This window comes from Engraulis encrasicolus, chromosome 20, assembly GCF_034702125.1.
Source record: "Engraulis encrasicolus isolate BLACKSEA-1 chromosome 20, IST_EnEncr_1.0, whole genome shotgun sequence".
Taxonomy (NCBI): Eukaryota; Metazoa; Chordata; class Actinopteri; order Clupeiformes; family Engraulidae; genus Engraulis; species Engraulis encrasicolus.
The window spans coordinates 25,313,693-25,339,442 of NC_085876.1; the positions used below are offsets into that span (position 1 = coordinate 25,313,693).

Consider the following 25,750-nt stretch of genomic DNA (forward strand, 5'->3'; position numbering starts at 1 on the left):
AGTATCCGCAAATGGGGGTGTAAGGGCGACGTGCGACGTGTACAAAATAGATAGACTATGACAACAGAAAGTGGGACTGGCCTGGAAAGTTTCAGGTTTCTCTTCCTTTTGCTCTCTCTCTCTCTCTCTCTCTCTCTCTCTCTCTCTCTCTCTCTCTCTCTCTCTCTCTCGGTATCTCTCTCGGTATCTCTCTCACACACTTGCTCTCGATCTGTCAATCTCTCACTCACATTTTTGCTCTCCCATCTCTGTTCCTACAGAAAATGCATGACTATGTTTTCTTTACTCAATGGACAAGGGACGGCACAAAACAAAAGACAGTCATCTCAAAAAATAAAATAAAAAACAATGATGAGGGAACAAGAGCCTGCACAATTATAAATTACCAACAATCCTAAAAGACAAACAGGACATGTCATTTTTCATCCTAATAAAATGTCTATGGCTCAAGTTATTTAGTAATAATATTACTGACCTTAGGTTTTCCTTCACCATATTCCTTTACGGGTGGCACCACTCTAATGTTTCTGGCCTCCCCAGATACAGTATAGTATGTGTGTGTGTGTGTGTGTGTGTGTGTGTGTGTGTGTGTGTGTGTGTGTGTGTGTGTGTGTGTGTGTGTGTGTGTGTGTGTGTGTGTGTGTGTGTGTGTACGTACAGGCGGTCTTCCTTCTTCCCAGGGCTCATGTGCGGGGATACCTGTGAAGAAGCGGAAGGCCAGAGGAGTCCGTGTCTGTCTCCCGGTAGGCTGGCGAGAATGTAGTTGGCGAACTGGACGAGTTGGCTGTCAAGTACAAATCCACAAACGCACAGTGTATCAGGAACAGTTCAATGTTTCTCTATGTTCTCTATGTTTTTATATTTTTTACGTTATGTTCGTTGTATGAATGTATGTTGTGTATGTGAGTACTGTATACAATGCAGTGGGAGAAGCATAGAATAGAATAATTAATAATAATTAATAGAAAGAATAATTTCCCCCTGGGGACAATAAAGTACACTCTGACTCTGACTCTCTGCACAACATCAAGTAGACCTAGGCAATGGACAGGTAGGTTTTGTGTTCTGGCTTGAGCGACTATGGCCAAACTGCTTTTTTCTTTTGAAACAAACAATGACCCCAGCTCAGCTCAGTGACCCCACATGCAGCCAAAATCTTTTTTGACAGTCAGAAACCCAACCAGCCCTCAAGTGAAACTCGAGAAGGAGAGTCAACAGTTTCTAAAAATCCACCCATGCTTGGAAACATACCTATACTACCTCATACCTACCTCAAGAAAAATACCTTTATTCAGTTTAAGTTTTAAGTTTTCCTACTTGGTCGCTTTCATCCATTTAAGCGAACTCAGACCTGTGACGCAGCATTTTCTGTGTATATATGAATGCTCTAAAGCAGGGCCAGATGCGGCCCTAGGATAGCAAGGTTCTGCCCCCCATAAGGCCAGACCAAAATGAAAACAAATAGGTCTGCTCTCTGTGGCCGTGCGTAATTTGTTATCACTAATACTTCAAGTTGGGGATATCTCCACAATGCATTCACATGAGAGTGAAATCTTATCTAAAACAGTGTCATAAATGGACCCTCCCAAGGCTATTAAGAAATAGAGAAGCGGATATCTGTCTGGAAAGCTGTCTGGAATCTGTCTGGAAAGCTACCCACTTGTTTTGCACCCTAACCTCAGACACCATGCTGCTCGGAGTTATACAGATTCTACGTTCGGCCCCTTCACTGGAGGGAGTTTGAAAAACTAGCCCTCAGTGACTTTTAATTGAATACCCTTGCTCTAAAGCAAAGCGAAACATAGAGTTCCAAATAAATGTGTACCAAGCAGAAAATGCATGTGGTGCTTCGTGGTTGCACCTATTTAATACGGTATCTCATAATGTTTCCTAATCTTTCTAATCAGAGAGCAGAAGGAAACAATAAGCTCTTTGACATGGACCGTTGCTGTGTGTGTGTGTGTGTGTGTGTGTGTGTGTGTGTGTGTGCATGCATGTGTGCGTGCCCTGCCCTCAGTCAGATGGAGGAAGAAAAAAAATAAGATTTTCTGATTACACTGCTTACCTCGATCACTGCCATGGCGCATTTGTCTGGCTACTATATCTGAGGAGGTCTCCTTGGAGATCTGGACATCAAGGTCGTCTGTGAACATGGAGGTCAACATGGTACAGTATTACTAAATATAACAACAGATGATCATTAATATTTTCCACCATTATTTGACTCTACCTTGACCTCAACATAGAAGTTCGGAAGATCACCCCTCACGCCTGTGTCAATATTGCACTGTTGGCACGCCACTGTGTGTCTTGTGTCGGGTGTCCTACTGTGCATAAAGCTGACATTACATGCCTGGCAACGTGTTTGTGCCCGAAAAGTGCTACAAGCATTCCTCAGGCCTTAGGCATACTACACTTGCAATTGATGTTGTTACAACTGTGCGAGAACCTGACCTTCATGGTACAACATGAGAGTGCACAACATCACCCGAGTAACTGAGCTTAATTGGACCTAGAGTTCTGCTTACTGTACTGTAGTTGCTACGTGGGGATGTTTTTCTTCATTCAAGTTCAAGTTCACATCATAGGTGCCGGAAAGTGGGTTGCAGTGGTGCATTTGCATCCTCACTTTTGGGCTCCCTAAATGAGGCGTTCACAAATTTTACTTTTAGATAGGGATGCAAACGATTAATCGATTAATCGACTTTAATCGATCAATGTGTTAATGCATTAAAAAACATTAATCACAATTAATCGACAACTCAACCAACAAGAGACCCAGGTGATATGGGCATGTGAAGAGGGGTGTGAATAGTGGGAATATTTAAAACACCTTTGGATTAAAGAATTGAAATGGAACTAATTTAAATGTGGTATTTTATCTCAATTTTTAATTTAAAAAATTAGACTTAGGTTTTTTTTCGAGAAACATTGAGATTTCGGGGGGATAATGCCACTTATCAATTAATTGTAAGTCGATCAATAAGGCTATCAACTAATGATTAATGAATTAATCGATAATTTGCATCCCTACTTTTAGACAAATGAGTGTAGTGCAGCAGCAGTAACATAAGAAATAAAGAATAAAGAACAAAATCCTGCACCACCACTATAAAAGTCGTTCCAGTGCCCTTTGTTTCACATGCTTTGTTTGTCACATTCTCTGTATTTGAAATGGAATAGGACATGCGGGTACTGCATCTGTGTCATTAAAGGGACACTGTGCAGGAAATGGTCAAAAAAAGTACTGCAACTATGCTGCTCATTGAAACTGGGATGCCTATTGCCAAATTTTCTAGTATGGTCCAAGTACAGTCATTTTTGCAGCTAAAAATGGCTATTTTTGGAAATTCAAAATGGCGGACCATGGAGAAGATCCCCCTTTTCATGTATGATAATTTTTCCAGTCATAATGAATACTTAGAATTTGATGCTGGTGGTTAATTCTGGAAATAAATAACAACAAATCTCACACAGTGTCCCTTTAAACAATGCTAGGCAGAGAGTTCTGCTTACTGTTGTTTCTACCAGCGTGGGAAAAGCTGACATACAGTAAATGCTACAGGAAAGGAGTGCACTACACCTGCAAAAATAACGTATAAAGCAGTGATTCTCAAAGTGTGGTCCAGGGACCACTGGTGGTCCGCGAGGAGATTTCCACTTTTCCAAGACAAACTAGCAGTAGGCTATAGTTGTATCTTTATTACAAAGCTAAACATAGCTGAAGTCATTTTTCGCCACGATAAGACAGGCTTGTAAATGTCAATAAAAAGTAAATGATCTGCATCGGAATTAGCAGTGTCAAATTATCCCCCGGCAGCTGTCAATTCAGTTGATAGGTGGTCCCGGATCATTTTTGAGGGGACAAAGTGATCCTCGGTCTGACAAACTTTGAGAAACACTGGTATAAAAGCATAGCCTACTGTAATTACTGTAGTTGCTATAGGGGAGATGTTTCACCTCATGATGTAAGATAGGAGTGCTTTACATGACCTGAGTAGATGATTAGTCATAATTAGCAATCAGCTTTTTATACTGTAGTTGCTGTCTGTGAGGGAGAAGCTGTCCTTCGTGGTATACATGGCTCAGGAGTACACTGCAGTACACCACCTGAGTAACTAAACATAATGATGACATAATTCGCCTTGGAGGTGTGCTTACTTTTGCCTGGCTCTCAGCAGACTATCATGTAATTTACGTTCAACTTCGTGAGCTCACACAAGGATCTGGAAGGCCTTTGTGTTCGCCATGCTCCAAAACCAAAATGAGGAAGAACCAATTAGCATTGCGGGATTTTCATAGATGTGACGTAGTCAAAATTTGAACATAGTGGGGAAAGGAAAAAAATAATTAAACACCACAGTCGTCTCAGCAACAACGGCCAATCACATGGACTCATTCATCGACATTGATTCTGTAATTTCAACTGTATTTTCGAATCTGTGAATAGATTAAGTAATTAGCAGCTCATTAAAAATGTGAGACAAGTGTTTCCCCAATCACGTGCAAGGATTTTTTTTATAAAACTCTGCCAACAGCGTGGCTCCAGTTGGTTCACAATGCGGAAAAGTTCAGAGCCCGGTATGAACGCTGTTTGTTCGCAGGTAAGGACTTTAGTGGCAAATGAAACTGGTGCGGCCATGAGCACCGGCACTGTTCTGGTCAGCCTGAAAACAGTATAAGTGTAATTGGAGGTCTGCTTACATTCATGGTGCAATTACATCACATTACATCACGTAACTAAGCATAATTAATTCATATTAGATTAGATTACTATAGTGTCTCAAATGGCGCACTTGTGCACTTCGGGCACTATGTTTCAGTGCGTAGGGCGCTCACGCTGAAAATTCTGTGCACTATTAAGTCGAAACTTTCCCATGACACCTGACCACACACTTAAACCTCAGTACTATGCACTTAACGTCAGTACACGTACACGTATTTCAGATAGGAGTGTCTGTAACAGCATACATAGCATAGCATAACAGCATACATAGCATAGCAAAAATAAACATTATTAGAGTTGTGCTTACTGAAGTTGCTGTCGGTGCGGGAGAAGCTTATTAAGAATGATTAAGTCTTATTAGAGTTGTACTTACTGTAGTTGCTGTCGGTGAGGGAGAAGCTTCCCTTCATGGTCTCGGTGCCGCTGTCGGTAGGCGTCTCGGTGTGTCGGCGCACCTGCACGGGCGGCCGCTTCTTGCTCTTGCGCGTGCTGAGGCGGATGATACCGTGCACCAGTCGGCACTCGGCGTCCTTCTCCTCCATCTGCGTCTCCGTGACGATGTCCGAGATGAGCCGGCTGATTTCGCTGGTGCGCTTCAGGAAGAAGGAGTCCGACGTGCACTTGGCCAACTCATCAATCTGGACCTACAGAGTAATAACAATAATATCATCATCATCAGCATCAGCATCAGCACCGTCATCATAATAATGTAACAACAAGCAGAAGGAGTCCTACGTCCACTTGGCCAACTCCTCAATCTGGACATGGAGAGTAATAATTACATTACATTACATTAGAGTTAGCTGACGCTTTCATTCATTCAAAGCGACTTACAACTATTATTGTTCAGGGTATTGGTTACAGTCCCTGGAGCAATGTGGGGTTAGGAGCTTTGCTCAAGGGTACTTCAGCCATGGATGGAGATGTAGGGAGAGGTGAGGGAGGATTCGAAACCCTTAGATTGAAACACCAACTCTCTAACCACTAGGCCACGGCCCACGGATCATCATCCTCATCATAAGTTTAATAACATAACGTATACTTGGCCTGCTTTTCAATTTCAACCTAAAGAGCGATTATCATGATCGTCACATAACAATGAGTACTCGGTCTGCTCATCAGTCTGGACCCAAAAACAGTAGTAATGACTAGGGCTGGGTATCGCAGCGATGTTCCTGTATCGATTTGATTTCGATTCTTAGGGCTTTGCATCGATTAATCACGATTCAATTCGATTCGATTCGTTTCATTTCCGAATCGATTCAATCCGTTCCCTTCTTGGTGCCAGGATTTCCCCTAAAAGATGCTGTTGCCTATTTTTAAATAAAAATGTCAAAGGGCTGTGGCTTGACAGTGTTAACAGATTTGCTAATTTGTAATAAGTAGACTTAGACCTAATTGACTAATACCTACTGGGTATTTTCCATAGATCTCAATTAAACAAAAATAACAAAAAGAAAAAGAACCAAAAAATCTATTTTGTGCCCAGTGAATCGATTATGTTAATTTTAAATGATTATCGATTAAATCGATTCTTTTACCCAGCCCTAGTAATAACCATCATCCTCCTGGCAATAATAATAATAATAATGTAATAATAAGATGCACTTGGCCAGCTCATCAATCTGGACATAAAGAGTAATAATAATCATCATCATCATAATGACAATAACAGTTTAACAAGATACCTTTGCTCACCAATCTGGACCTTAAGAGTAAAAATACTACTACTAGCAGTTATAGCAACTGCTACTATAATAACAACAGAATGCATTTGGCTAGCTTATTGATCTAAACCTGTGACTATGGGAGCGTGAAACACAAAAACAACAAATAACTAGAGCGAGTGCAGTCCTCCAAGTCAGCTCGATTCCCCATGAGGCTTTGCCAAAAACTTATCAGCTTCTGATCTGTGCTGAAAATTCTATCCTGTTTAAACCTCCTAACTTCTAAACTTCTTTCAACAGACTCAAGGTCATCTCACAGGAATTAGAAGTGGAATAAATTCATATCTTAAAGGACCACTTCAGCCAATTTCAATATGCTGTTGTATTGCTTACACTACCCTTGACTTGTCAGTAGTACCCGGTGATGCTGCATTTTTTGGCTTTTGAGCTTTTCTAATGGGGGCAGGTGTTTGTTTACATTTTAAAAAATCTTAACATAGGGCTACTCCAAACATTTTCCCAAAAGGTATCGCTGTTTGCTAGTTGTCTGCTGATGTTGCTACACTTTTTGGATGTTTTTGGGAATAAATCAAGATGTTGTTTTTTTATGCAAGCAAACACCTGCCCCCATTACAATGAGCAGGATCTTGGAAAAGGCTGAAGAAAAAAAAATCTCAGGTACTGACAAGTCCAGGGTAGTGTGAGCATGTTGAAATTGGCTGAAGTTACCCTTTAAAGGGGAAATCCGGTGTGTAATGGCTTAAATAACATTAAACTATGATGCTGAACTCTAACCTTTTCCACATATAATACCTCACCTCCTTACATCCCCTGCATTCAGAAATCCAGCGTTAGTTAGCCGATGCTAACATTTGTTTTTCATGTGGGTCTGTCAGCACCAAAGTAGCATCGGTATCTCTATTTTCCAAGGCACTTATCAAATAAAGTCAAAGGCATTACAAGAGTGAAAATATTTTGACCATGATAATGTAACGGATACCAACTAGCGGAGTTTGGATTAGAACATTTAAACCTTCCTCACGAAGCCTCATACACTATCGGTAGCGCTGATCTATTGGTCTGGACCTTTAACTCAGCAGTATCGTGCAGTGCCTCTCATGCTCAAACTGGATAGTTGACTGGTAGGTGGCGAGTTCAAAGCCTGAGTGGCAAACTAGCGCTGATGACCTCAGTTAAAATAACTGTGCACTAATGTTTTCCCATTTTCTCCAACCTTGCTGACCTGTGAGTAGAGCTCCAACAGCTTGCGTGAGATGAGCTCGTCCACGTCCCCGCTGCCGGTGCGGCTCCACTCGTCATCCAGCTCCTCCAGATACACGCTGCCGCACTTGTGCAGGTCGAACGGCCTCGGCTGCTCCTGCAGAGGCGGCCTGTACGCCACCGTCTCCTCCTCGTCATCCAGGAAAATAGACTCCACCTTCACGCCGCGCAGGTAGATGTCCGTGTAGCCCGACTCTGAGTCTTCCCTCTCGGGGGCCTGAGAGGAGGAGGAGAAGGAGAAGGAGGGGGCCGATCGGGGGTCTTTTTTGGCCTCCTCCGGCGAGGGGCCCTGGGCAGCAGGCGACAGGCACGGCAGCCGCCTGCACGCGCGGTACAGGCCACACGTCAGCACGGTGCACACAAATGTCCGGCAGGCCGCCAGCGAGGCGCACGGCGTGCAAACGGCGCACGACGTCCCGCCACCCCCGGCATACGACTCGGACGGCACCGCTAGGAAGTCCTGGATCTCTGCCTGTTTGCCGTTAGCATCTCGGGGATCGGCCTTGTGCACACCGCCCTTATTAGTCGTGGTGGTGGGGGTCTTTGTTGTCGGGGTGTAGGGAGGGTCCACGCAGCGCTCCTGGTAGGGCCGGCCGCTGCTGGTGCTGCCCTGGGAGACGGTGCGGTTGAGGAGCACCCCGTTTCCTCCTCCTCCTCCTCCTCCACTCCCAGAGGGCCCAGACGCCGGGCTCCATTTCTCCGAGTTTGGACCTCCAGACATGGCTCATGAGGACCAGGGCCTGGAGAGACAGGACATGGTATTTTAGTATATTTTAGTGTGTAGCCTCTAGGGGGCGCCGGCGGGCCTATTCACTATTTGCTGAAAATATTCAACTACATCATAACAACATTACTATGACAGTACTGAGAGCCTTAAGTAACAGATTAAGACATATCCATTACAATTTTGGTGACAGTAAGGTTATAACATGGGCTCTGCGCTAAGGCGTTAAGTAAATACAGTTGTTGTTTTTTTTACTTTTTCAGGATAATGTATATTAGTAAAGAGGGACAGGAAAGTACAAGCGGATTCCAAAAAAGTTGGGACACTTTGTATTTTGTGAATAAAATCAAAATGCTGGCATTTTCAAAACATCCAATATGTTAATAAGGTAGAGCATTATGTACAGACAACATATCAGTTGTTAAAGTCGAGCAGAATTATTGTTTTGAGGTAATTATGTGATCATTTAAAATTTGACCCATGCAACAAATCTCAAAAAAGTTGGGACAGGGCCAAAACATGTTGTAATAGTTGGATAATTCTAAAAATTACACAAGGAAGAATATTTTAAAAGGAACTATATTGACTGCCAACATGAATGCACAAACAAAATACCATCACATAGAGGCTGTGGCACTCAGCAGCGAATATTTTGAGGGACTAATTACTTATCTATTACACAGAAAGATTGAATTATCAAAATTGCAGGCATATAAGGCCTACTTCCGTAACATAGAGTTCTGAGTAATCATTGTACGAGTTATGAGATCATGACATACTCGTGGTAAATAAGCAAACTATGACACTCCAACAATGACAGCTCTCGAAAAAATGACCATAAACACAACACTTGATTAATGCACATGATGCAGACATTAATCAGTGTTGCGTGCAGAAAAGCTCATTCTATGGACATGTGGACCATGTGAAACTGTCCTCTGATTACAGAATGGAAAATATTTAATCCTTTTTGAAAATTATGGAGTCATGCACCCTCTAGGTTATATAGAAAATGAATACTTCAGCTTGATTTAGTGGTCAGTCTGAAAGACAGCAAATATGATGGTAAGGGGGTGCAGAGGTGACTTGGTTATGGTCTTCTTACTCACGTAGAGCATTAAAATGAATGTTGAATGATACATACAGACTTTAAACAGCAAACATAGCTACCAAGGCATTATATTTTGGAGCACCGCCTTTAGATATTGCCCCATAATGGTGGCAAATTTCAATCTCTACGATGTTCCAACAGTGTGGTTCCATCATAAGAGTAAACAGGTCACAAAATTGTTTTCTTGCAGTCAGGATATGCCACATATTAAGCATAACAAAAAGGTAAACAAGTTGAGGAACACACCTATCAGTTGAGCTGCTGAAATCATGTCTTGCATATCAAAATATCTATTTTTTGAATAAAATTACGCCATCAGTCAAAGTATTTAACTGTTCAGTCTCATCCCTTGTGTTGTGTTTAGTCTTATCCAATATAAAAAGCATTTTATTGGCCCTGTCCCAACTTTTTTGGGATTTGTTGCAAGGGTGAAATTTTAAATGATCACATAATTACCTCAAAACAATAATTCTGCTCGACTTTAACAACTGATATGTTGTCTGTACATAATGCTCTACCTTATTAACATATTAGATGTTTTGAAAATGCCAGCATTTTGATTTTATTCACAAAATACAAAGTGTCCCAACTTTTTTGGAATCCGCTTTGTAGAGGGGGGGGAGAGAAATAGGAAAGATTTGGAAAATTACCCGGATTCGAACCTGGGTCCCCAAGGGCAATGTTGCCCATATACTGTATGGTGCGACTGTATTAGTGCTGCACCACAGCACGCTCATGACCATGACAGTAAAGTTTTAGTGAGTTTGACAATTTTGTTGCTGATGAAATGTCATACCCTGACACACCCTGTGTCCCCTGTAAGAAATAAGGAGCAAACAGGAGCACCATGGGCAGCCTTGGCCTAGTGGTTAAGGTGATGGGCTTACAGTAAAGGGACACTGTGCAGGAAATGGTCAAAAAGGGTACTGCAACTATGCTGCTCATTGAAACTGGGCTGCCTATTGCCAAATTTGATCTTCACATGAAAGTTTACTAAGTAATAAACAAATATTTTCTAGTACGGTCCAAGTACAGTCATTTTTGCAGCTAAAAATTCAAAATGTTGGACCATGGAGAAGATCCCCCTTTTCATGTATGAAAAGCGCAATTTTTCTAGTCATAATGAATACTTAGAATTTGATGCTGGTGGTAAGTATTCATGAAAAAAGTAACATTAGTGAATGGGCAGCATGAATTCTAGAAATAAATAACTAAAAACCTCACACAGTGTCCCTTTAAGATCAGAGGGTTGCAGGTTTGAATCTCACCCTTTCACTCCCTAGTCCTCCCTACCACACTCCATGGCTGAGGAGCTCTTGAGCAAGGCACCTAACCCCATACTGCTACTACAGGGACTCTAACCAATATGAGTAACTGTAAGTCAAGAGAGAAGGACCCAACGTGGGGTAAAGAGGAGAGTTATATTTTGATTACTGAGTTTGGTGAATTTGTTGCAGATGAAATGTGATACTTTGATGTTCGGCTCATGCACCGTACTGTGCAGTCCCCTCTACTTTCCCCTCCAAGAGCTTAGCCGGAAGTAATCGGACCTCATTTGTTTTGTTCAGTAAATATTCTCTTCGAGCAAGACTGTTCGATGTTGTCTCTCCCTCAGTTATCACAATCTACCACACTACCTCTGGGCTAAGACATTTGCAACTGGACCTCATTTCAAAGCTTGAGGAAGTTTCATATCTCATTCAGAAGAAGCTCTAGTCATCAGTCCACAAATGTGGAAGTCAACCTCTGAGAAGAATGCCAATTGCTTACAACGAAGTTAGTTTCTGATAGCATAATCTGCAAATCTTTAGACATGTTCCCCTCAAGTGCTTTTTGAGATTTTATCACCAGCACTCTTGTACTCAGCATTCTTTCATTTTTGTTGCACAGTTTAGTCAAAGCTTAGGGTGTGTGACGACATATAAGCACCCGTGACAAGTGACTTTTTCCATCTCAAATGTCATCAGTTGGTCACTTTGTCTTTGCTTGTGTGTATACCAGCACATATGCAAAAAACAAACGTGGGAAGTTATACCTTGGCATGGTATATTTATTTATACAGTACAACACAAAGCATATGGAGACCACACATTACAAAATTTGCTCAACATTCAATGGAGCTTCTGGGGCCAGATGCGGTCCTTGATGGCAAGGTTCTGGCCCCCCACAAGCCCCTTGAAATACAGATTCAGAATTTTCGGAATTTAGAGATTGAAGTACAGGTTCTGTATTGAGCTGAAATGGATGTTAAAATGCAGGAAACTACATCTAAGAAATAAAAAACTTTCTGGGGGAGGACCCCCCACCTCAATGAAGTGTTCCGTATTTTTTTCATTGACAGTTGGCAACCATATACATACAGTTCAGCCCCTTTGCTGAGAGGAATGAAAAACTGGCCCTCGTTGACATTTAATTGAATACCCCTGTTCTACCTGTTGATGTGTTGAAAGCCCATTGGGAAACTCCAACTCCCATTGTCATTGTGACACAGTACTCCATAGCACACAAGTGAATACTGCACACTGCACACAACAAAATAGCATTTATGCCTCACCCGTGCAAGGGGTTGGTTGGTGGTTGGTGATGCCTGAATATATCTGGTTATGTCCAGAGCAGCAGGAATGGAAGTTGGCAACAGCCTCCAGTAGATTGAACAGAAACAAGCATCAATGTCTCCCAATTTACCTGAATACTCAACTACTGCACTGTACCTGAATACTCAGCCTACTGTAGGCCTTCTGCAAGGCACATTTAGACCTGAATTCACAGGTAGACTGACCGCCTACAAACAAATGGGAACCATGCAAAATGCAATCATCTGACCAGTTGTGAAATTTTTGTGTTTAAATGAAATGTGTAAATGTTTGTTAACGTTAAGTAAATATACGAGGGACTGTGCGTAAATGGTTTCTCTTTCATTTTCCTACAATAAACCATCAGCGCATATGTGAATGTGATTGAAACAAAAGTTGAGTGGTCTTGTGATTTAACACAGACAGAAGGACATTGCAGAGAGATGTGGAAGATGTCATGCAACACGACTACTGTGTTATGTTTGTTTTTTGCAGGAGCTGAAAGGACAGACGTTGAACCATAGTGTGCGTACATGTTTACACAACAATCAGACCCTTCACCAACATAAGGTCCTGTCTATGGACTCTATAGGTCCCGGAGTAGCCTACTTTGATATTTAGTAAAGGAAACCCAGCACAGAAAAACTCTACAGTGGGCTACATAAGTACAGCCTTAGATATTGAAACAGACATTATTATGTGACATGGTAGCAATATGGTGACTGTGCGCGGGCCTACGAATCCTCACCTCTCCACGACCACCTGCCATACGGCAGAATAATCATGCTTATGTTCATGAGCTTTATTTGCGCATCTGATTCACATTAATCAAGAATTTAGATGATTGAGGGGGAAATGCTTTAAATTGAGATGATGTAGCCTATACATGTAGAGACTTACACCCGCGAATCAAAATTTTAAAACGGCTCAAAACCAATGTAAACCAATGGACAACGAAGTCGTTTTACAAATGAAAGATGGCCTGAAACGATTGTAGGCCTATATTATTTCGTTTATCTAAGATGAACATAAGATAAACTTACGGCATGTGGCATAAAAGGATAGTCCACTAGTTACCACAAAATTCTTCCGGAAGTCAATGGCGAGTTATTTTTTTCCCGGCAGTGGTTCGGTAAGGAGTTAAAGTCCTTATATCCAAAGTCAACTTCACGCCATTTGGTTAATCGGAGTCTCCACAGCTGTTATTCACACTTAGTTACAAAGTTGTTACCAATACTTTCCGAAGGAATACTCGGAGGCGGAGGACTACCTGAGGGAACAGGTAAACCTCGGATTCTACCTTGCTATGTTGCACAAAACAATGGTGACGTCAGGCAATTTGGGTATTGAAAAGTTGGCGAGGTTGACGGAGATCATGTTGCGTTCTGCCAGAAATGTTCTAATCATACACGAATGGTGGGGATTATCAAGGGAATACTTGTGCGTAGTGACAGCTTTTGAAAATTCAAGTGACTGTTTTGTGCGTTTTATTTCAGTATAATACACATTTCTTGAAATGTAACTCCCACGGTCATTGAAAACAGTAGGTGGCACTGCAGTCACGTGCTACAATATCTTGCCAAATGGCACAGCTCGGGGCTGATCACTAGAAAACGTTTCCTGTACACTTTTTGAGAGGCACATTTGGAGACAAAATATAACCTGTTTATAAGTGAAATTGCTACAAGTGAGGAAGACTTAAAGCAAGTTCTGTCGCTTAAAGGGCAGTTCCCAGCAGGTAGCTCTAAGTTATTGTAACGTGTCTCAACAAACAAACAATAAAAAATAGACATACACGGTAGGCTACGTGCTGTAGGCTATTAGTGCACATCAATAATGAGTGGGCCTACACCCCCTTTGAAAATTAAAATTTTGAACAGTATTTAAAAAAAACTAAGAAGATATTTCCACAATCACCTTTGTCCTATGCTAAAGTGTGTGTGTGTGTGTGTGTGTGTGTGTGTGTGTGTGTGTGTGTGTGTGTGTGTGTGTGTGTGTGTGTGTGTGTGTGTGTGTGTGTGTGTGTGTGGATCGACACAGCGGGGGACTTGTGATACCCCTTTTTCTCCCAAAGAATACAATAGACATTGTAGGCCTACTATGCACAGTGACTTCTGACACTCCTGGACACTTTGTTGGTCACTAGTCTTGGGCTGCTCTTTGCCGCTCAGCTAAGGCACGTGTGATATATCACTGGGACACTTTTTATTTGTACACTTTATAACTCTGTGTGTGTGTGTGTGTGTGTGTGTGTGAGAGAGAGAGAGAGAGAGAGAGAGAGAGAGAGAGAGAGAGAGAGAGAGAGAGAGAGAGAGAGAGAGAGAGAGATACCTGTCTTGGGCTGAATAGTATGTAAGAGTGTGCTATATATTGTTAATATGTGTGTAATACCTGTGTGTAATGTCTTCTGTATTCATACTGTAAGTAGCCTATGTGTGCTATACTTGATACCTTAATTTACCTTAATTTTTCCCTGGGATCAATAAATGATACTCTACTCTACTCTACTAATATGCATCTGCCATGTATATCTGTTGAACATACACAACATAAAAGTATGTTTTATAAAGTGATTTATATTATATTCTTCACTTTAGAGCAAATTAGGGTGGTGCAAAATGAGTACACCCCAATGAAAGTTTCAGAGAAAAAGACACATTTTAGTAGGGCTAATTGAGCAAGCATTCAATCAGTCTCAGAGTTTAAGAATTCATTACACCATTTTCTATCAAACAGTTGGCTATAACACAGTATTTCGCAGAGCAAATCCCTTTCCATTTCTGTATTTAAACACCACATGGTAGAGAAAGGACATACAGCCTGACAAAGAAAAACAAAAGTTATACACCAGAAGGGTCAATGCTACATTATTATGCAGTTCAACGGGAATATTGTTAGGCGTGTTGGTTTATTTTAGTGCAGTGATCAGTTGTTTCAGTTATTCAATTTAGTTTGATATTTATTTTGTTTTGTTATACTTTTCCAGCCAACCTGCCGCGGCCCCCCTTTGAAAACCACTGCACTAGAAGGCCACCAGAGGTTTACTTATCAGTCAAAAAACCCTGTTATCTACTGTGGTCCAAAACTTTAGGACAGATGGATCTGCAACTGCCTCACAGAGAAGTAACAGGTGGGCCACAGACTTTAACACCTCGGCAAGAGCATATTTTGACGAAAGTTGTTGTGCAAATTCACCACAGTGATCTAAGGCAGGAAAAATGTAAACTTGGGTGATTATTTCCCATGACACATTATGCCGCACATGGCAAGTAATGGCGTATGTGGGTGCCGTTCAGGCTAATGGGACTATATACCTGTATGTGCACCAAAACTGTGATACCAAGATCAATATTTTTTAGAATTGATAGCATCAACACTCCATGGTGTTGGAGATGAAGGATACAAAGATAAATGCATGGTGCCCTAAAGTGAAATATGGCGGGGGACGCAGCTCTTATGTGGGGTTGCATGAGTGCTGCTGGTGTTTGAGAGCTGTTTTCATTGATGGAATCAGGAATACATAGATGAATTGCTCTAAAAATAGCAGATGTTACCTTTACTCATTGACCTTCATTGTTGGTCATTGTGCTGTTTTCCGACTTGACAGTGACCCTGAATACACACCTATGGGCAATTCTGATTTTCTGGAGCGGTGAGAATGACTCGGTGATTAAGTATGACACCTCATCTGAACTCATTTGAACATAAATTGGGAATTTTGAAGAGATAAACTGGGCATCAGTCTGGGGTGTACTCACTTTTGCACCACCATAATTTCACGAAAATTAAACAAAAAGTTGATTTAAGTTATATGATTAAAAATACTTTTCTGTGGTAAGCTTTGCAGATGTTGTATTAAAGATGCACTCTGTAATATTTTAGCAGTTTATTTCCAGAATAATTCATGTTGCAAATTCACAATGTTACCTTCTTCATGAATACTTACCTCCATCATTGATTTGAATCATTCAGTATGACTGGGAGAATGGCACATTTCATACATGACAAGTGGGATCTTCTCCATGGTCCGCCATTTAAAATTTCCAGAAATGGGCTTTTTTTCCACTGTACTTTGATCATACTAGTAAATATTAGTTCATTATTTAGGAAATATTCATTAAAAAATCCAATTTGGCAGTAGACAGCACAGATTCAATGAGCAGCATAGCCGCAATACCTAGGACACCATCTTACACAGTGCGCCTTTATTGCCCATTTCACACCAAAAAGACTGGAGCCAACTCCGACTCCCAACACAGACAGTTGTCTGGCGGGTTGTGTTGGTCCTGGTCGGCTAGAAACTGTTCCTGAACACACCTAGCCAACTTCACCCGTCGTGGACACTCCCACGCTTGGCACCGGAGGGATTTTGTTGTAGTAACTACTGCGTTTGAGAGCTCGTGGTTCGGCTGGCCCTGTAATAGTTGCCAAATACAGTATGTTTTCGCGAGGTCAACTCTCTGCTTTTCAGGAATAGCCTTGATAGTAGATACATCACTAATGACTCTAAATAGGCTATAGCCTACGATGCCTGTAGGCAAAGTCACTCTCCCATTCACAGTTTATACATACATACATACATACATACATACATACATACATACATACATACATACATACATACATACATACATACATACATACATGCATACATGCATACATGCATACATACATACATACATACATACATACATACATACATACATACAACACATACGTACATAGGCTACATACGTACATACATAGGTGTACATACATACATGAATAAATAAGTAAAAAACATAAGTGCACATACACATACATACATAAATACCAATAAATACCATTGCAAGTAGACAGCCTTATTTACAGTGACTGTAGCCTGCCATCATGGGTAGACAGAGGTTGCATTCCAATAATGTGGCCTTGCGTCCTCTACTTGTGTTTGTGGCCTCATGTTTTGCTGATGCCCCGCCTCCTTGGAGAAAACAATTACGTTTCCCTGCTGTCAGCTTAGCCAAAACAATTTCTCGGGGACCATTCTTCATTCACCATCCAGTTAGCAAATGAGAAAATGACTTTACAATTGAGCTTTTGCGAGATATTAAAATATAATGCTGTTGTCAGTGATGTCATCACAGCATATTACATCCTGGTATGAGGCCACAAGCACAAGTGGAGGACGCAAGGCCGCATATTGGAACGCACTCAGAGAGTCTGGTCTGACCCGATGTTGCGGATGACCACCAGCTGACCCATAGGATGGATTAGTCAGATGGTTGCCAGATGGGAAATGCTGTCGTACCAAAACCTCAAAATTATTGTGTTTGGGGGATTTTTGGGAGGACATTATCGTACAAGGCCTAAATTGTTGTTTCAAGGCATCTAAATGAACTGAATGAAAACTCTAAAATTATCGTACATCATGTTTTTTTGATCGTACAGAGGACAAAATGGGCAAAACGGTGGCACAAAATACGATAATTATCGTCCATCTGGCAACACTGGTCGCCTGGTGCGGGGAGGGGGCTCTGGCTCAACACTCAGCTCCTCCTGCCCAGTTCCTCCCCCAGTTTCCTTGACTGTCTCTGGCCCACGTCCTGTGATGAACTCACAATAAGGGCGTTCGTGATGGCGTAATTTTGACGAAGTTGAAAATTTGCTAGGCAGCGAGCATGCTCAGTGTGTCCGCGTGAAGCATCATGGTTAGAATTTGCCGTTCACGACGCAGTTGAAGGGAGTGACCTCTGCGCGGCAGTCGTGTCACATGGCGTTGAACCATCGCGGGAACAAAAGTTTTGTCAGGCAACTCCGCAGTAGCAGAAACCTACTGCGGGGCAAGAAGTCCTCCTCCATGATGTGAGGAATCTGCCGTGATTGGTGTTCATAGCTCATGTGATTCATGTGTGTGTAGTTGAACGTGCTTCATTTTCTACATGCTGAAATGCATTTCATGCACAAATGCAGCATACTCAGAGTGGTATCATCCATATGTATGGTCGCACAACCCACTTACAACAGAAAAAAAAGAAACAAACCACCCTGTCAGATGCTCCATCTTCGCCACGTTAGGAGTGTATGCCGCAGGTTACAAAACCAGTATTGTTCCACGGGCCGCCTGCTCGACGGTTAGAGTAGTGGTTGCGCGCCTGACTTCCATTCATGAGGTCCCCGGTTCGAAACTGCACCGAAACACGGGGAGTCTTTAGTTGCTGATGGTTAATGTGGAAACAGACCAGTTGCGAGAGACTTATCTTGTCTTTTATGTATGAAAGTGCACGAAACAGAGTGGCCTTTGTGGTTGGCGCGCCATGGTAAAGCTACATATTGAACACCTGGGTTCAATCCTCGCAGCATGGGTTGGCGCTGTTAAGTAATTTTAAAACGGTCCTATCTGAATGACGACTTTGGTCCCAAAACACAAAATGAATAGCCTAAAGTGAGTACTAATTAACTGAATTATTACATGGAAGTGAAGCCAAATCATCACATAAGACTTGTTCCATGATTCACTGAGTGGTAAACTGTATCTCTACCACAAGACCACCCGATTTCTCTCCGAGACGCAGAGTCTCGCATTTCACAAGCATGTGCCGACGATGGTAAGCGCGTCATGGAATTAGCGCCGTGATTATTTAATTCCACGAGAGGGCGCCCTGGTACACCCGCTGTCGAAAAGGTAGATCCACCCACAGACCTATAGATCCACCAGTGATGGTACAAGAAGGAGATACCCTGAACTCCGCCCACACAATGTAAATGGATGTGCTCAAGTTTGGGTCTCCTAAGGGGGCGTTGTCCCCCCTTCTTCTTCTCTTACTGTTGCGTTTGGTGGCAACTGACAAGGGTTGCGTATTACCGCCATCCAAAGGGCTGAGGTGGGATTCGTAGTCTGTGAAGAGGCGTGGCGGAGACGGATGGGATGGGACGCGTCGCTCATGGTAACTGTCTGCCCTATAGTAATCCCAGTTGACATTCACGTTGTTTTCATTGTACATTTATTGTAATATCCTGTCATATATATATAGGCCTAGTATTTATTTATTTGTGCATGGAAGTCCTTGTATTGTGCACAACCCTTCCAGGTGCAAGGCAGAAAAACTTGATCAATACGAAAAGTTCATTAAACATCGCACACTGGATACTTCTTTTGTATTTTTCCCCTGAGCGAGCAACGCGTTTCGCACAGTGCGTCTTCAGATTAGCTCTTATCCCAGTGCGTCTTCGGGAACCTGAAGACGCACCGGGCGAAACGCGAAACGCGTGCTTTGAAGAGGGGGGGAGAACAGTAGGGCCTAGGCCTACACAGTGTGCGGTGTTTAATGCACTTTTCGTATTTTGGTTTGTTTATGCAACTCCAGGTAGATATCAGTTGCTTGCAGTAACTGTTGCAGTTGTCAGTGAAGCCACATTAGTTGTCCCCTTGTTTTTGGCTAGGCAGTGAGGAAAGAAATAGGCCTATTCGCGAGAAGTCTGTAACACTTTACATGGGACACCATATGTGTATGAAATAGCCCATGTCAAGGCTATAACCTAGGCCTACAATTTGAAACGGTGATGACATTTAAAACCGAGTCAAACGGCCATAGACAGCATTGTAATGAAGGGTGTCGTAACGGCAGCTGGAAAGAGATGGAACTTTAATTGCACGACGACATTCTGGCTTCAAACTCGCCCTGGCCGCTTCCCTATTTAACTTTAGGACTAAAATTATTCAACCGTTTCCACAGCAACGACCAAACTAATCACAGTTCCTGCAGCAGTAAAGCCAGGACTGCAAGTGTGAGCGAAATCAGCACAACTGTAGGCCTATAAAGGAATAATAAACAGTAACGGAAATACCGTGACCTGAAAAGTGCGCGGAGCCTTTTGTCGGTGAATTGCGCTGAAGCTAGCCTACATTGTGAACATGCAGGACGTTATCGCCAAATTACGATAGAAAGAGCAACCAATGTTATAATATTGCTAATTACCTCATCTACACAGTTGCTGCTAATATACGATGGCATAATTAAATAGTATATGAAACACACCTGTGTTCCGTCTTTGGATGATGTGCAATGAATAAGACACACAACACAAACCTATTTCACCCCTTTGTTTTATTTCAAGGTGGAAGTGTCGAGGAGGACACACGTCAATTTGCATTTTGACATCCGAAATCTGAACTGTCATCCAAGGATTCAATCCCACAAATGCACTCTAGAGGCGTAATTCACTCTCAAACTCGGATGGTCTCCTAAAGGGGCGTTCACCTGACGTCAACGGGATACCGGAAAACAACGAGCCTGACTTATCTCCTTCTTGTACCATCACTGGATCCACCTTCTTTGCCGCTGTTGAAATCTCGTCGTCCTGATGTGTCCAGCTTGGTTGCGACGCAGTTATCCCCTCCTTTTTATGACCAAGCAAATCACGTTTTGATCAAATCTTTTGCTGCGTGGTTGCAAACGAGCCTAATGACTCCATGGCAGGAATGGTTGGTGGCAGAGGTGGAGCCATCTTCACCTTCACCTTCCTGCTCAAGCATAATCAAACTTCTCCTTGAGGAAGCAAGGTTTTTGGACGCTATTCTTAGTCACGGAGCTGCCATGGTAACCCATCAAAGCATCCTTCCTTCTCAAACGGTGGCTGCCTGCCTCCACCCATGCCTGGACAAACCTAGAGAATTAGCAGACTATTGCCTGATACTTTCACCCCTGCTGGTCACTCTGTCCATCAGGATAGGTAGAAAAAAAATATATTTTCCTGACATCCATTTTTTAAAGCATTTTCTCACCATGGCACACTATGGAAATATGAAGGGGGGGGGGGGTGCTGAAGTGGTCATGAGGAGGGGAGTTGGCCTGCTGGGACTTGAACCCAGACCTTCTGGGGTTGCAAACTTGACTGTTGGATCAAAAAATCCAGGCTCAGTGGCATGCATGACAAGAGCACACTCACAAACCTTGTGATGGTCACTCCAAGCAGCCCATTGGCTTCTCATATATACCTACCACCATACACTTGTGTGCAAATTAATATCAGTGCCTTTACAAAAGGTGACTAAAAGTCAAAATTTAAATAAATTGCTCTTTAATGGGCAGAAATGCATTTGGGAAACTACAGGGGTCCGTTTCTCCATTCTTGTCGTTGCTAACCGTCTTAAGACTGCCCTGCCGTTCCCTTGGATTTAGTGGTGAGCGTCGCTGTCGAGAGAGAGAGTTGAGTCGCTCTTACGAAGGACGTTGCTACCGTCGTTAGCAAAGACGCTTTCGAGATACGGACCCCAGATTCACTGCACATTCTAATTCAAAACAAGAATATTGGAAAAATTAAGGTGCTGTTTCCACGTAGCAGGATATTTTTTTAGCAGGGTATTTTTCTCCTGTTGAGGTGTAAACGCAACATGTGGATAAAAATAAATCCTCCATTGTAACAAATGCGTTTCAGCCCCCTAAACAGGATATTTTTTTCTCCTGCTTTTTATACCTGGATTTTAAATATCTGCTACGTGGAAACTGATGGCCATAACCAACGTAAAACCAATGCAACCAGGAGAAAAAAAAATATCCTGCTACGTGGAAACCGGCACCTACGGTTTAGATTTCATAGAAAGTGAAGAAATGTAATGTTAAGTGTTGACATGTCTTTAACTAAAAAATGTCCAAAACACAAATGAACAAATTCTTGAAAATTCAACTTTGCTGAGCATCCTAATCTAATATTTTTCATCATGGTTTAATAGTGTTGGGAAAACCTCTTTGCATAATTAGTTTACTTTTCAAAGCAATTGGGCACCACTTTTTAAAAAGGTGGACAGTACCCAGAGGGATCAAACCATGCTACCTATTAAATTGATTTTTCATGAATATTTCCAAGTAATGAAATATTTACTAGTATGACCAAATCATAGCAAGTTTTGCCATGTCCATTTCTGGAAATTCAAAATGGCAGACATGCAGAAGATCCACTTTTCCATGTATGAAGTGCAATTTGTCATATGAATGCTTAGAATTTCTTGGTCGAAAGTACTCGTAAAGGCTAACTTCTGTAAATGGGCAGGATACATATTGGAAATATCTGGAACGTAACCAATAGTGCACCTTTAAAAAAAAATAATTAACCCACATAAGCACAGGAGATGGCACTAAGATCTCATTCTGAAAACCAGCACACAAAAGTTTACTTCTGGAGCAATGAGAACCCAACCTCTGAGACATTAAAAGTGAAAATAAAATAACCAAATGCGGACAACCCAGTACAGTTTAACCTTTTATTAAGATATTCGTGACAGTCCCAGTCACGACTAACCCTTCAGGCAAGGAGGTGAATCAGCTGGTGAATCCTGAAACACACAAACGTGGATGACAGTTCACAATATGTAAAAGACAACAGGTTAGGCTAATGCACAATTCTCAGGTTCCGTGTCCACATGATCAGGTAAGTGCATTTCCCCCTATAACAAATTAAACACACCAGCTTTAGTTTTGCTGATGCGAAGTAGTGACTTCTCAAGGAAAATGAGCAAGGACTAAGAAACTGTTGACGCATGATATTTTTAAAAAGTGCATTTCAAAAACTCTGGTTTTAAAAAATTCCCTTTACGGGGTTAAAGCGCTCTGGTTAACAGAATCATTTTTAGCCACACTTGTACATAAAAATTTTGTTTTTTTTAATCCACATGCGTGCTAGCACATAACTAAAGCAATACCAAGTTGCTGGTTAGTTGCCCACAGGTTACACAGAACAAGACTGTGATGCTCCTCCCAACTTTTGTGCAGTTATAGCACATAAGGGGGCAGCAAAGTGTACATTTTTTTCCTGCCCTTACTGATAAGGGCCCTGAAATGATGACAACCTAATATTGCTTTAACCATCTGATGTGACTCAAATTTGTACTGACCTGTTCAGATCTCCTATTACCACCTCTTCCTCACAAGTGTGCCCTGGCCTTGTCCAGCTGGAAAGGGCACATGCTTGACATCTTCGTCGTCATCATCATCATCCTCATCATCATCATCTTGGCTCTGCTGGGTCCAGCGGCTGCTGGTTGGAGCAGTATTCTGGCCTCTATTGTAGTTTCCACCAGATACCCTTGAAGGCTGGCGTTGACCTTGAGCACTCACTGTCTGCGAAAGTGCTGGCCGTTTCCAGCTCACAGAGCCCCCTTGTGACTGGGTCTTCTGGTTACGTCCGGCCCACGGTGGCAGATTGGGCCCAGAGTTAGTGGATAGAGGCCTGGTAGTAGACAGAGGTGAGGACGAGGAGGCAGGCCCAAAATGCTGGGTTTTGGGTCCCTGGGGCTTGCCGAGAGCAGGTTTGGAAAGTGTAGACCTGTAAGTACCAGAGCTGAGGAAGGTCTGCGAGTCTTTTGCCCAGCTACCCATACTGCTGGAGGTCAGAGGTCGTACGGCTCCTTTAACCGGGCCATAACCATGGACAGACCAAGAGGATGGGGATTTGCTCTTCTGTTCCGTTTGTGGAGCACTCGTTGGTCTGCTTTGAGGAACGTTGGCAGGTTTGCGTTGCCAGTCTTGTTGGGGACCACCATGGTCTGATTTTTTGCTTCTCCAGTCACCTTGAGGAACGCTGGTTTGTTTGCTCCTCCACTCTGCTTGAGGTTTGCCTCTCCATTCTGTTCGGGGGCCATTGGCAAGTTTGCGTCTCCACTCATCTTGAACACTGGATGATGTTGGTCTCCATTCTTCGCTCTGAGGATTGTTGGCTGGTCTGCTGCTCCTCCAGGCTCCCTGTGGAATTGGTTTGTTCTGTTCATTTCTCCAGTGTCCTTGAGGAATGTTGGCTGGTCTGGTTTCCCATTCAGTCCGAGTAGCTTGGGCTGGTCTGCTTTTCTGTTCCTTTTGAGGAAGGTAAGCTGGTACATTTTTCCAGTCTCCTTGAAGAACACCTTTGGAACCGTCCCTCCAACCTGCCTTGGGAGCATCTTTTGCAGATTGGTGTTGATACCACGAGTGTCTCACCACAGGAGCTTGTGTAGAAGATTGCCATTGACCGGTGGCAGGTTCATCAGAGTCATCATGTCCTATAAAGTATAGAAAACACAAGCAATTAAAATACACACTACTTCACCCTTTTAAAAGCAACACATTTTTTTAGTGTTAGTTCTGTATCCAGACAGATTTTGTGACAATGCAAGTCTAAGGACTGCAAAGGGTTACAAAAAGTTCTTCAAAACCATCATCTGTTCCTACAAAAAATTGTAAAAAATATATATATATAAAAAAAATCACCACCTCTTCTTAAGCAAAGACCAGATAAATGGCAACCGATAATTCCCCAAAGTGAATAGAGTGAATGTGAGCGTCATATTACCATAGTACGTTGCAGAGTAACTCAAAGGTACAGTCAGTAGGAGACACAGGCCAGTCCTGAAAAAGACAAAAACACGTGTGGTTTTACTGTTTCCCATAACCAAACCTTATATTTCACAATGTAAATTTGCAACTGTTTTGCAACAGATTTGTCACAAAAGTTAAACATAACTTACGCCCACAAGTAAGTAATATGCATCATGGCTGGTTGGCTACCACAACAGCCAGCAATGCAGTAACAAGACACAAACTTAGCAGCCAACCATAGCACCATGAAACAAAGAACACATGTTGCTCATTTAAAGGGAGCTTTCCTCGTTAGTGGTTAACGACCAATTAGCCTGCTGATTAGACACAATATTCATGTCAGGTGCGATGACTTCACTCATGAGAAGTCACACAGGTGTGTCCAATTTGAGTCATTTTTCAAAGATTGGTTGACTTGTAAAGTCAGTAGTTGAAGGCTGTGCTTCAAGTCCAGTCCATACATCATTATTCCTCTGTTAAATCATTGGCACTGTCAAAGGTGCCTGTTTTGAGTTCACATCTAATTGGCCAATATACTGCAGTTGTTGCTGAGTCTATTATCATATGTCAGATTAATCAGAGAATATATTACAAATGGGAAGGCTCATTCATGAAGCTGCATGCGGTCGCCAACTCGCTGCAGTACCACCCAGAAAATTGAAAAACGAATTGCTTTCGATGTAGCTGCCTAAATTTTTTTTCTTGTTTAATGTTTTGTCCCAAAATATTAAAATCATATTCAAAACTAGTGCTAAAAAGAAGTTATTGAAGCATTTTTGTTATTTTTCTTTGCGCATCTAGATTATTGTATACTGAGTCATCAAGGCAGTCATGGGTTAGCGGTTAGGGCGTCAGACTTGTAGCCCAAAGGTTGCCGGTTCAACTCCCGACCCGTCAGGTTGGTGGGGGGAGTAGTTAACCAGTGCTCTCCCCCATCCTCCTCCATGACTGAGGTAACCTGAGCATGGTACCATCCCGCCACTTTGCTCCCTTGGGGTGCCATTGGGCGCTGCCCCCTTGCACGGGTGAGGCATGAATGCAATTTCATTGGGTGCATTGTGCAGTGAACACTTGTGTGCTGTGGAGTACTGTGTCACAATGACAATGGGAGTTGGAGTTTCCCAGTTGGACTTTCACTTTTATTTCAAGCTGTATTTATGAGGCCAAATCCATAAACATTAGCAGAATGCTTTCCAGTAGCCTACAGGACAAAATCTTCTGCTTTAGCGGAAAAATTAAATACCCAAAAAAACTTGACAATACCTCCTGTTTTACAATACCAACCATATTTCTAAACAGGAAATTTGTATGAGGTTGATAACTACAGATTGGAGTAGAATATACAGTA

The 25,750-nt window shown here is 42.3% G+C and overlaps 2 protein-coding genes across 2 annotated transcripts; both read right to left on the reverse strand.

The window, feature by feature from the left end:
* Nucleotides 1-225: 225 nt before the first annotated feature.
* kdf1b (keratinocyte differentiation factor 1b) lies at nt 226-13,387 on the reverse strand. The gene is made up of 5 exons (XM_063184863.1): nt 13,126-13,387; nt 7,637-8,414; nt 5,100-5,370; nt 2,066-2,143; nt 226-784 (listed from the first exon to the last, which is right to left on the reverse strand). Exons 2-5 carry the CDS (start codon nt 8,393-8,395, stop codon nt 684-686), a joined length of 1,209 nt encoding a protein of 402 aa, XP_063040933.1. The 5' UTR covers nt 8,396-8,414; nt 13,126-13,387; the 3' UTR covers nt 226-683.
* An 8,915-nt stretch (nt 13,388-22,302) lies between these two features.
* LOC134436448 (uncharacterized) lies at nt 22,303-24,666 on the reverse strand. The gene is made up of 4 exons (XM_063185670.1): nt 24,552-24,666; nt 24,377-24,432; nt 22,947-24,086; nt 22,303-22,388 (listed from the first exon to the last, which is right to left on the reverse strand). The coding sequence occupies exons 1-3, from the start codon at nt 24,647-24,649 to the stop codon at nt 22,963-22,965; spliced, it is 1,278 nt and encodes a 425-aa protein (XP_063041740.1). The 5' UTR covers nt 24,650-24,666; the 3' UTR covers nt 22,303-22,388; nt 22,947-22,962.
* Nucleotides 24,667-25,750: the final 1,084 nt, after the last annotated feature.

Excerpts from the sequence above, each read along its gene's own strand:
- LOC134436448 (XM_063185670.1), bottom strand. The coding sequence starts at position 24,649 with ATGGTGCTATGGTTGGCTGCTAAGTTTGTGTCTTGTTACTGCATTGCT. Across the intron at positions 24,433-24,551 it reads CATATTACTTACTTGTGGGC|GACTGGCCTGTGTCTCCTAC; the intron begins GTAAGTTATGTT and ends TGTCTTTTTCAG. Across the intron at positions 24,087-24,376 it reads TTACTCTGCAACGTACTATG|GACATGATGACTCTGATGAA; the intron begins GTAATATGACGC and ends TATACTTTATAG.
- kdf1b (XM_063184863.1), bottom strand. The coding sequence starts at position 8,395 with ATGTCTGGAGGTCCAAACTCGGAGAAATGGAGCCCGGCGTCTGGGCCC. Across the intron at positions 2,144-5,099 it reads CCTCACCGACAGCAACTACA|ACGACCTTGATGTCCAGATC; the intron begins GTAAGTACAACT and ends CCATGTTCACAG. Across the intron at positions 785-2,065 it reads GCGCCATGGCAGTGATCGAG|CCAACTCGTCCAGTTCGCCA; the intron begins GTAAGCAGTGTA and ends TGTACTTGACAG.